Source organism: Squalius cephalus, assembly GCF_949319135.1.
Source record: "Squalius cephalus genome assembly, chromosome: 2".
Classification (NCBI taxonomy): domain Eukaryota; kingdom Metazoa; phylum Chordata; class Actinopteri; order Cypriniformes; family Leuciscidae; genus Squalius; species Squalius cephalus.
The window spans coordinates 31,208,445-31,221,733 of NC_137123.1; the positions used below are offsets into that span (position 1 = coordinate 31,208,445).

General features: G+C 37.3%; 1 protein-coding gene across 1 annotated transcript; it reads right to left on the bottom strand.

The window, feature by feature from the left end:
• Positions 1-240: 240 nt before the first annotated feature.
• On the bottom strand, positions 241-8,685 carry LOC307151644 (uncharacterized protein). The gene is made up of 2 exons (XM_079859758.1): positions 8,010-8,685; positions 241-1,869 (listed from the first exon to the last, which is right to left on the bottom strand). The coding sequence occupies exons 1-2, from the start codon at positions 8,571-8,573 to the stop codon at positions 595-597; spliced, it is 1,839 nt and encodes a 612-aa protein (XP_079715884.1). The 5' UTR covers positions 8,574-8,685; the 3' UTR covers positions 241-594.
• Between the last annotated feature and the right edge of the window lie 4,604 nt (positions 8,686-13,289).

Here is a 13,289-nt window from a genome sequence, read left to right on the forward strand (position 1 = left end):
GGTTTAGACCCTACTCTGAAGTAGGACCTAAATTAGTTCCTCCAAATGGAGTTCCTAGAACTAAAATCGTAGTTCCTGCAGTGCGAACACGCCGACATCCGGGTACTTTAGCCAATAGTTCTAGGAACTGTGAAAAGGTTCCTCCGGTCGGAAAGCCGCTATAGATAGGTTTCCGATGACGTCACATTTCTCCCGCAACTCCTTACGACGCCATCTTGTGTGTCAAGTGTTTGTGTTACGGACTACAGTCTATGGTTACGGAGCATGATAATATACTGAAGCAATGGGTCACACCTGTGTTGTGTGGGGCTGTACGAATCGTGCTGATCCCGACACGACGAAGAGACAATATTTCGATATTCCAAAAGTGATTTATCACCAAGGAACAGAGACGGAAAGGCTTTCGTACAAGAGACGTAACGTATGGCTGGCGAGAATCAACAGAGAGGGCTTCGATCCTGACCCAAAAAAAAGACACTATAAAGTCTGCTCCGATCATTTTATCTCAGGTAAATTGATAAACAGCTGAGTTCCTTTAATTCTACGTTGTTTTATTTTCATGATTATCATGCACATGACGATGATTGTGTTAGCCTAGCCTGTACATTTCATTTGATTTGCTTTTTTTTTTTTGCATTCTTTGCAAAACCATTTCCCTTTTGGTATTTTCTTAATATTTGCACATGCAAAATGTAACCACTTGTATGGACAATTCTCTGAGTCACAACCAATAACATCATCATCACCCTCCCTGTAAAGAGACTGACAAACACATATAATTATGCCATTTGAAGTTTGAGTCTCATTTGAATTTGATTTTGACACTTTTGGTTTGGAATACATTTTTCCTATCAGTTCACCCAAAATGGCATATTTGAAAAGCAGTGAAGCACGTGCCACCATTTCAGCACAAAAGTTTTCTTCGAAACATATTCTCTCTGTGAAAAAGTCCTTTTCAGTCCAAACCACAAAGTCACAGCATTCTGTATTTGTTACCAACAACTGACACTGCACTTGATAATAGTATTCGTGGCATCTTTTTAGACGAAGTTGCCCATCTATTTTTTCTAGACAGTCTATTTCATCACTTATGGATTTGTCCCTCCGGCAGTATGGGCATTTAATTTCAACCACAATTTCACCACAACAATGACAGGAAGCTACTGCATCTGGAGATGCACCAAGAAACAGATACTTGGGATTTATAACCAAGCCACTGTCTCTGATCTCAAAGTTTTCATGTAATTCCTCCATCTCTTTCTTGTATTGTTCTCTGGCAGTTTTCTCGTGTTGGCAGCCCCATTGCGTAGCAGAATTTGAAAAACTCTTCGTCATTGGGTAGCATATGTCTTTTACTAGACTTAACGATGGTTTGTCAAGTGAAGTCCTACAAGCTGCTTTGATTTTTGAAGCTGTAATTCTACCTGCTCTGAGACGGAACCATTGTTTACAATTTGCTTTTGTTCTTGTATCTAATTCACAGTTTTTCACTTCCTCCTCCGTTACACTCAACTCATCAAATACAGTTTCACACTTGGCTTTCAGCTCTTCTTCCTCAGCGTTGATGTAATTTTCATCAAACAGTTCTGAAAGTACCAAGGGGTACTTCTTGTCCAGTGATGCTGGCCGATATTCTTGTGCATAATTTGGCAGTAAGGACAAAATCACAGGTTTCTTTCCTTTTGATCTAAGTTTTTGCAAATCCCTATAAAAAATACTTAGTTCCTCTGAAGTCGGAGCTGTCACATCCGGGAGTTTTCTCTGCTTTAATGGGGCAGGGGTGTCTCCAGTTATCAATGCAGAGTCCAGCTTCCTTTTCTGTGTCTTTGCCGAGGTAAAATCGATTGCCTGAATAGTTTTATATCCAACCTGAAAAATATGAAATGAAGCAGAAATTAATTAATTATTACAAACGTTAACCTTAATTATACATGCACATTGATAATGATATTAATATCTTAGCTTATATTTTCTAGTCTAGTATATGTAGCTACCATTATCAGCAGTTTTAAAGGGATGGAAATAAAAAATAAATAAAAAACTGCTTAAACTTTCTATTTTCATTTTGATGCTTACATTGAACAGTAAAAATTTAAAGCACTGACTGGGAGCCTGATTTTATCAATTTAGTTTGATTTGTTTTTGCCAAAAGGAAGAGGCTACACCTTGTTGTTGTTTTTTTACCCAGATGGTGTTGTCTTGACACTGAGTCTAAAATGTACCGTATAATAAGGGCTGTGCAGATATCCGCCTGGCTACAGCGATGTGAACCGTCAATGCAGGGCTCCAGACTAACTTTGGGGAGTCAAAAACACGACGCTGGTGTGCACATCCCAAACACCCAGATTAGGGTTCAGGTGCAGGACAACTAAGTGATATAAACAAAAATAAAGAAGTGTGAAGTCCGCACACTGATGTTAACTGCTTCCAAATGGATTTTATTAGACAAGGCAACGTTTCGACCCTCAGGTCTTCATCAGGCACAATATTAATGTGAAGTAAAAACAACCTTAAATAGACACAGGTGATCACCCTAATTGGGTACACACACACAGAAACATGTAACAAGTACAGATCATGTGACAAGTACAGATCAAGTGACAAGTACAAATCATATAAAAAAAATAAATAAAAAAATAAAAAATTATATATATATATATATATATAATAATAATAATAATAATAATAATAAATGATTAAGTCTATTCACTAAAGGGATAGTATCAAAAAATAAATAAATAAAATCATTAAATCTATTCACAAAGGGAATAGTAAAAAAAAAAAAAAAAAAAAAAACCCTAAGTGATTAAGTCTATTCACTAAAGGGATAGTGTCAAAAAATTAAATAAATAAATGATTAAGTCTAATCACTAAAGGAATTGTGGAAAGAAAAAAAAAAAAAAAAAAAAAAAGGGAAATTAATATCAACAGATAAGATAAGTCACTATAAAAAAGGCTTAATATCAAAATCCTCATTCAACCCTGAAGGTGACAAAGTATTTAAGGTGTAGATCCAAAAACATTCCCTTTGTAATAATTTCCTCTCATAATCTCCTCCTCTTGAGGGTTTTATGACCTTTTCTATACCAATATATTGCAAAACGCTGACGTTATGACCTACTTGTCTAAAATGAGACGCTATAGGACTACGCATATCTCCAGTCCTAATATTGCTACGATGTTCACTAATGCGGGTACGCAATTGTCTGGACGTTTTACCCACGTATGCAAGACCACAAGGACAACGGATTAAATAGATCACATGAGTAGAAGCACAGGTAATAGTACCCCGTATCGGAATATTACGACCAGTGCGTGGATGACTAAAAGATTTACATTTATGAGTAAAAGCACACTGGGCGCAATTACCACACCTGTAATTACCTGGAGGAAGAGTAGGAATGCATTGTTTTATACGTGAAGGATATTCAGATTTTACAAGCAAATCACGAAGATTGTTTTGACGTTTAAAAACTAGTTTCGGACCATTTTTAAAGACACCTGATAATTTAGGATCACTTGAAATAATATGCCAATGATTATTTAAGACTCTGCGAAACTCTGCACCTAATGCGGAATACTTCGTAGTACAAATGGGAGCATTAAAAAATTGCGTTTTATTATCATGCTTTGTTCGTAAACACTGCATTTGAGATGTCTCGTCGAATTTCTTTTTGGCATTTTCAATCCATTCTTTTCGGTAACCACGATTCAAAAATCTTTTTGTTAAATCAGTAGATTGTTGAGTGTAAGATTCATCTGTGCTGCAAACTCTACGCACACGCTTAAATTGACTGATAGGTAAACTCCTAATTAAAGGTCTAGGATGGAAACTATCACCTCTTAAAATAGTATTACAATCCGTTGGTTTTCGATACAGATCGGTATGGAGTTTCCCGTCACATATGTACACACGAACATCAAGAAAACTAATGCTTACTGGATCGCATTCCATAGTGAAATTCACATGCTCAGTCCTTGAGTTAAGATAATTCAAAAACATCAACATCTCTGCAGGTGTAGCCTTCGTGATCATAAAAATGTCATCAATATACCGCTTGTAAAGCAAAATCTTAGGCAAAAAAGAATTTGACTCGTTTAAAATGAAGTCATTTTCAAAAACTCCCATATACAAGCAAGCATAATTAGGTGCCATTTTACTACCCATCGCAGTACCTTTCACTTGTAAATAAAAATCATCTTGAAAACGAAAAAAATTGTTAGTCAAGACAATATTAGTTAAATCCAATAAACATGCTGTGCTGGGTTTTTCATCCACAGATCTTTGTGTTAAGAATTGTTCTAGAGCAAGTAAACCATCAGTGTGAGGAATGTTGGTATATAAAATCTGAACATCAAAAGTAGCAAGAAGCACATCATCAACAGAAAAGTCAACACCATATAATGATTCAATAAAATCCATAGAATCTCTTACATAAGATGACAACCTAGGTACAAATGATTTGATATAAAAATCCACATAAGAAGAAATGTTCTCAGTGAGACTACCAATACCACTCACAATAGGACGACCTTTCAAGGGGGTATCTAGTCCTTTGTGAACCTTAGGCAAGGTATATAAAATGGGTGATCCATTCGCTGACTGTTGGGCTGAGTACGGCCTAAAAAAGTAGATCAATTTCGCCGTCGTCCAACAGGATCAGAGTCAGAATCACATGAGGTTGAAGAGGCCCAAGTTCTGTTATCACCAGGTAGTTGGCGCCTACGAAATCCCACAGTAGCAGCTACTCTGATCCTGTTGGACGACGGCGAAATGGATCTACTTTTTTAGGCCGTACTCAGCCCAACAGTCAGCGAATGGATCGAAGGTTAAACAGATCAAGAAGAGATGCAGAAGGGGCAAGCGAAAAAGGCTTTTCTCTACCTCCACGGATGACAAGGAGCAACCAGGGGATACGTTAATGAACTTCTCAGATAAGTTACTTTCAAAACCTTGTATTACTGCTCTGAGTAAGGGGCTTTCCTTTATTCCTACTACTGAAACCAATGATTTTGATACTATGATTGACTTTCACAAATTCTTCAGAACCCTGAGACTTCGGGAGTTCTTTGGTACAAATGAACAATCGTTCCCATCTAATGATGTTCCGCCTGTTACCACACAGGGCAGTGTTACTCTTGAACAGTCCATGGCTCGTTTTCCTTTCAAAAGAAAATCTACCTTTATTCCATCTAAGAATAGAAATTCGTCCTTGGATACCTATTGTAGGCTTGTGGAATTTGATGTAAAAAACTTACTTAAGAACAAAAGGCAATATAAAGTCTACAATAACTTGTCGAAAATGGAGAGGGATGCTTTATTTGATCTTAGCAAAGACAATACTGTGATAGTGCGTCCTGCAGATAAGGGTGGAGCGATTGTACTTCAACGAGCTTCAGATTATGAAAAAGAAATTCGCAGACAATTGAATGATCATGTTTTTTATGAAGCCTTACCTGCTGACCCTACTAATAAAATGAAAGCATGTATTCATTCCAAGTTATTGTCACATTTTGAAAACGGTGAGTTCAGTAAAAATGAATATGATTTTCTCAAAGTAGATTTTCCAATTACACCCATTTTATATACCTTGCCTAAGGTTCACAAAGGACTAGATACCCCCTTGAAAGGTCGTCCTATTGTGAGTGGTATTGGTAGTCTCACTGAGAACATTTCTTCTTATGTGGATTTTTATATCAAATCATTTGTACCTAGGTTGTCATCTTATGTAAGAGATTCTATGGATTTTATTGAATCATTATATGGTGTTGACTTTTCTGTTGATGATGTGCTTCTTGCTACTTTTGATGTTCAGAGTTTATATACCAACATTCCTCACACTGATGGTTTACTTGCTCTAGAACAATTCTTAACACAAAGATCTGTGGATGAAAAACCCAGCACAGCATGTTTATTGGATTTAACTAATATTGTCTTGACTAACAATTTTTTTTCGTTTTCAAGATGATTTTTATTTACAAGTGAAAGGTACTGCGATGGGTAGTAAAATGGCACCTAATTATGCTTGCTTGTATATGGGAGTTTTTGAAAATGACTTCATTTTAAATGAGTCAAATTCTTTTTTGCCTAAGATTTTGCTTTACAAGCGGTATATTGATGACATTTTTATGATCACGAAGGCTACACCTGCAGAGATGTTGATGTTTTTGAATTATCTTAACTCAAGGACTGAGCATGTGAATTTCACTATGGAATGCGATCCAGTAAGCATTAGTTTTCTTGATGTTCGTGTGTACATATGTGACGGGAAACTCCATACCGATCTGTATCGAAAACCAACGGATCGTAATACTATTTTAAGAGGTGATAGTTTCCATCCTAGACCTTTAATTAGGAGTTTACCTATCAGTCAATTTAAGCGTGTGCGTAGAGTTTGCAGCACAGATGAATCTTACACTCAACAATCTACTGATTTAACAAAAAGATTTTTGAATCGTGGTTACCGAAAAGAATGGATTGAAAATGCCAAAAAGAAATTCGACGAGACATCTCAAATGCAGTGTTTACGAACAAAGCATGATAATAAAACGCAATTTTTTAATGCTCCCATTTGTACTACGAAGTATTCCGCATTAGGTGCAGAGTTTCGCAGAGTCTTAAATAATCATTGGCATATTATTTCAAGTGATCCTAAATTATCAGGTGTCTTTAAAAATGGTCCGAAACTAGTTTTTAAACGTCAAAACAATCTTCGTGATTTGCTTGTAAAATCTGAATATCCTTCACGTATAAAACAATGCATTCCTACTCTTCCTCCAGGTAATTACAGGTGTGGTAATTGCGCCCAGTGTGCTTTTACTCATAAATGTAAATCTTTTAGTCATCCACGCACTGGTCGTAATATTCCGATACGGGGTACTATTACCTGTGCTTCTACTCATGTGATCTATTTAATCCGTTGTCCTTGTGGTCTTGCATACGTGGGTAAAACGTCCAGACAATTGCGTACCCGCATTAGTGAACATCGTAGCAATATTAGGACTGGAGATATGCGTAGTCCTATAGCGTCTCATTTTAGACAAGTAGGTCATAACGTCAGCGTTTTGCAATATATTGGTATAGAAAAGGTCATAAAACCCTCAAGAGGAGGAGATTATGAGAGGAAATTATTACAAAGGGAATGTTTTTGGATCTACACCTTAAATACTTTGTCACCTTCAGGGTTGAATGAGGATTTTGATATTAAGCCTTTTTTATAGTGACTTATCTTATCTGTTGATATTAATTTCCCTTTTTTTTTTTTTTTTTTTTTTCTTTCCACAATTCCTTTAGTGATTAGACTTAATCATTTATTTATTTAATTTTTTGACACTATCCCTTTAGTGAATAGACTTAATCACTTAGGGTTTTTTTTTTTTTTTTTTTTTTTTTTTTTTACTATTCCCTTTGTGAATAGATTTAATGATTTTATTTATTTATTTTTTGATACTATCCCTTTAGTGAATAGACTTAATCATTTATTATTATTATATATATATATATATATATATATATATATATATATATAATTTTTTTTTTTATGATTTGTACTTGTCACATGATCTGTACTTGTCACATGATCTGTACTTGTTACATGTTTCTGTGTGTGTGTACCCAATTAGGGTGATCACCTGTGTCTATTTAAGGTTGTTTTTACTTCACATTAATATTGTGCCTGATGAAGACCTGAGGGTCGAAACGTTGCCTTGTCTAATAAAATCCATTTGGAAGCAGTTAACATCAGTGTGCGGACTTCACACTTCTTTACTCCAGACTAACTTTTCCACGAGGGAGAGAGAGCAAGACAGCGCTTAGTTTGGAGAGGGTGAAGTCTTGTTTAAGTTACACTTTCGCCTGGCTCCGAAGAGAGATCGAGTGCGCGCGCGCGACCGGCTTCTCTCTCTCTCTCGCTCTGCTCGTTCTTTCAGTTAAACATTTTGTTTGTTTAGAAATTGTAATTTGATTGAACGAATAACACGGATTTAAAACACATACAAAATAAAATTACCTTTTTGATAGCTGATGGAAGTAGCCAATAGGATTTCTCCTGTGTAACTGTTTTGCTGTTTCTCAGCTTCACTGTTGCTTCAATGGCAAATAAAAGGGCCGAAACATGGGAACACACCTCACCCAATCCAGCCATGCATGTACAATGTCCACAAATCACGCTGCCACTCTTCTCCGCTATCAACCAGGGCACCAGAAAAGGGTCTGTGGTACGTTGAGAATGGCGCACTCGGGCGGTCAAAACACACCTTTCTCCGATGGCAGCATGCTTTATATCTTGTACCCATCCACTTATAAAATAATTGTATGCTTCCAGAGACTTTCTTCCTCTTAACTCGTCAAAAGTGTACGCACTAACGGTGTGGATGAGATACTTCGCAATGTCCATTTCCTGAATATCGGGGTACGCCGCAGGATTACATGACCAGTCCTCTTTCGACATTGTGTAAGGATCCTTTCCATCGATAAAACTCAATTTGTCATCATATCTTGCCTTGCAAACATCGTCTAATGTGTCCCTGTAAATAACCTTCACCTTGTCGCCAGGTTTGGAGGAATTTGTCATTGTTGTCTCAATACAAAAGAGTCAAAAATACTTCGGTAAATGAAAAGGCGGTAAACATGAACATGACAGCTTTGACACACAACATGGCGGCGCGCCGCAGAGGATAATGGGTAATTCGCGAAACGGAAACCCATCTATTGTGACAATAGGCCTACATTTTGTTACTTTAATTTTTGGAAATGCATACTTCGTTAAGTATTCACGTACAAATGTGAAGTAACCTACTGAAGTACTTTTTTCCCTGACATCACAATATGATTTTACATTAAACTACACAAAAGTATATAATGCAACAACCTTGAAAATATACAGAAGTAAAATGCAACATACGCAGTAATGCAGTAGTAGCCTATAAATGCAAAACCATCATTAAAAACCCTGACAAGGAGTTTTTTCCCCCTGCAGAATACATACCTTTAGTTTTACTCTTGATACTTTAAGTAGCCTACATGTAGAGTAGAGTATGCAAGATAATTTTGCTTAACTAAGGTTTTAGTAGTTTTTCCCCAATGCAGTATCAGTAGTTATTAAAAGTACTTTTTTCAGAAAGCCGTCGATTGAATCAGCCCTGCAAACCTGTTGGTAGACAACTTAGTGGATAGTGGAAATATGCACTTAAGGCGAGACACTACAGGTGAATAGGGTAAAATGTTAAAATAATAGATCACCATGAAGATAACGTCAGTGAACTATGGAGTGCCGCAAGGATCTGTGTTAGGCCCTCTGCTATTCTCAATATATATGCTGCCACTTGGTAATATTATAAGAAAACATGGAATTAGTTTCCACTGTTATGCTGATGACACTCAATTATTTCATCACGACCAGATGAAAACGCTAAATTATCTAAATTGACAGAGTGTGTTAAAGATATAAAATACTGGATGATGTGTAATTTTCTGCTATTAAATTCAGATAAAACGGAGGTATTACTTATTGGTCCAAAAAACTGCCCACAAAACCTCTTACAATACAACTTTAATTTAGAAGGATGTCTTGTTACTTTATCCACTACAGTAAAATACCTGGGTGTTATACTAGACCACAACTTGTCTTTCGAAAATCATATTTCATATGTTACAAGAACAGCCTTTTTCCACCTTAGAAACATTGCTAAGCTACGTAACATGCTATCTGTTTCTGATGCAGAAAAGTTAGTTCATGCATTCATGACCTCAAGACTAGATTACTGTAATGTTTTATTAGCTGGTTGTCCTGCTTCCTCAATAAACAAGCTACAGTTAGTCCAAAATGCAGCTGCTAGAGTTCTTACTAGGTCAAGAAAATATGATCATATAACACCAATTCTATCGTCTCTACACTGGTTACCTATTAAGTTCCGTATCAATTACAAAGTATTGCTACTGACCTATAAAGTCCTAAATGGTTTAGCTCCTGTGTATTTAATGGATCTTCTATCGCCCTACAATCCATCGCGCTCTTTAAGATCACTAAATTCGAGGCTTCTGGTCATTCCTAGGATATCTAAGTCCACTAAAGGAGGGAGGGTGTTTTCACATTTAGCTCCTAAACTCTGGAATGGCCTTCCTGATATTGTTCGAGGCGCAGACTCGCTGTCCCAGTTTAAAACTAGATTAAAGACACATCTCTTTAGCCAAGCATTCACATAATGATTACCTTTTATACTACAGTTAAATCGGATCAAATGCATTAATATTATGAACAGCAGCTATGCTAATTATTTCCCATCTGCTTTTCTGTTGTTATCTCGGGACGTTAGTCCCGAGGTAAATAGAGTTCGTCAGCTCCAGTTTGTATCCAGCCTCTCATGGAGACTTCAGATGCCCAAACACCCGTGAAGAGACGACTCGACACCTGTGAAGAGACGACTCGACGCCAGCAATGTTATGCCCTAAATTAATACATGATTAACTAACTTTATTTTTCTATGTACATTTCTGAAATGCACTTTCTGTAAAGCTGCTTTGAAACAATGTGTATTGTGAAAAGCGCTATACAAATAAATTTGAATTGAATTGAATTGAATGAAACTTCCTCAGTTGATTACTTACACAAGTATATAAAAAAGTATTACAAGTTTTAGAAATTTGTATGTGTAATTATGCAAATTAGGCATTATCTCATTAAATATGCACGATTTTGCATATATTTTTGGTAGATAGATCTGAACATCTGAACTCAGAGGGATTTCACACTCTAAAAACTCCTGGGTTATTTCTTCAACCCATTTTCTGGGTTATTTGTGTTGGGTTAAAATTATGGGTTATTTTTTCAGAGAGTAACCATTTTCTGGGTTATAGGGCTAATATGTTGACCCAATTCATGGGTTGTTTGGGTTTCTGGGTTATTTTTCAAAGAGTAACCCATGTTCTGGGTTGGCTTTCTCTCTCTCTCTCGCCCGCCCGCCCGCAGTTGTTCTGGAATTTTCTCACAACAGTCGTTTGAAATAACCATTGCTTCGCCCTCGATCCGTTTTGGCCTGTGCTTCATCGGTGCAACTTCATCTATATTCAAGGTAAGAGAGTATTTTCAGTGTTGATGTAATGTAAACTTTTCTGTGTCCATGTCCCTGTTGCTAATAGCACCATTTGCTAAAAAAATAAATAAAAATAAAAATACGTTGCTACGTTGAGACTAGCGTTAGCCGTGGTAATTCTGTGGTTGGCATGTAGCCGCGGCTATCACGACAACATCTAGGACAACTCGAGGTAACGTTATCGCACACCGGACGCGATTTTGAACACGGTCCTGAGCCGTTGCTGGGTGCCACGGACAGACGCCGGATGGCGCCGCCGGTGTGTAACGTTATGTGTTCGAATTTTAAAGACGCGGCGCTGCGCTGCGCTTCTCGTCCGGTGTGCGAGCCCCTTGAGAGAGTGCACGTCCGGTGAGCGATACCTCGAGTTGTCCTAGACGTGACGCGCCGCTTCTCGTCCGGTGTGCGAGCCCCATAGCAGCGGCTACAGAGCGACGAGGCAACACAATAGTTGAGTTATGTTTACCAACTGCGCCGTGCTTATCATATTATACACTGCTCTACTGACTGAAGTAACGTTAGTGAGAGTTAAATTTAAGCGGGTCAAGTCTTCAAATTGTTGCCAACCTCTTTATTGCTATGTTTTCTCCAGGTCATTTTGAAATGGACAGTTTTGTCGCTGATAAGCTAACTGAGTGGCAGCTGTCTGAGCTGACAGAGAATTTTAGAGGTGAGCATTTTACTCTAATTGTCCTTATATCATCTCTCTATACCTACATTTTTTTAATAAGACTTAAATCTGTCAGTGCAAGATTTTGTGAAAGCCACTGCATTCCCTTAAAAGTGATTATTTTTTAGCTTGATAATGAAAGAGTGTCTGGTGAGTGGTTCACAATAGAGATCGCTAAGACATGTGACCAAAATGGGCGGCAACCTCTTCAGAACGCAAAGAATTATGGGTATGTTTGGCCCGGCTGGCATAGCAGGCTATGAAAATAATGAAAAATTAACGTGAAAAACAGAATAATCCTACAAAATGCAGCGGGCTAAAGAAAACATTGTCGGACCATACCGCCTAAAACTAAATCCTAATGCAAAAACGAGATATGACGAGAAAATAAAGGGAATCAAAGGACTGGATCCTTACGAGCAGAGCGACTGGTCAACGGACGTCAAACTGTTGCCCAACTTCCAGCACCCATATATATACAACTATATGATATTAAGTGTTAGTGCATACACACACGAAGTTTTCAGTAACTTCAAGTCGCTGCAGCAAGCCCAGGTCTTTTTTACAGATGGATGGGTCCAGGACCTGGAGATCGTAAAAGTGGGACAGAAAACTGTCGTCCGTTCAAAGGTATGCTAATGTTTTAAGCACCACACTCCTCGCTCTCTCTCATCTATCTGCATGCAGTCAGAATTCAACAAACCAACGTGTCTATGTGTGTGTGTGTGTGTGTGTGTGTGTGTGTGTGTGTGTGGGAGAGGCACGGGCGCGATCGAACAGTGGAAACATAAAAACATACTCTGTCATTTTGTTCAATTGTGCAAAGTGTTTACTTATATCTGTGTACACTCGCAATAAAACACAACATTGTGCTTTTGTGAAACTGTAAACTCTTGTCAAACTGTAACCTACAACTGTCACCCAAGACCCAAAATCTCTCTCTCTCTCTCTCTCACACACACACACACACACACACACACACACACACACACACACACAGTTTAAAAGCAAGTTTAAAAGCAAAACATATTATCCACCCTCATTTAAAAACAGTCTGTCAATGCCATCTTTTGGACATTCATCATATTGCATTGGTTTTAATTTCTTGTCCTCAAACAGAGCTCTAATCGGTTTATTATTAAGTTACACTTAGATTAAAAAAGAAAATCAAATGTATTTTAATGGTAGTATTATTTTATACAGAAATACATTATTTATAATTAAGATGAGAACAAAGTTACTGTTAGTTAAAATTTTAAGGAAAACAAATATATTGATCTGAAATATAGCAAACTAATTTTAAATTCATTCAGGTACAATTACCAAACAAATCTCAAAGTCTTTATTAATTTAATTAATAAACTAATTATATAAAACTATTGTCAGTATTGTTTTGTATTTCTCTACAAGCTATTAATAATGCTTTTTTTTGTCTTAGGTGAATCACTCCATGCGACTCAGCCAGAAGCCCCTACAGCCATGGGTCATACTTACAGCATGTGGGGAAGTGGAGAGCGCTCACTGCACT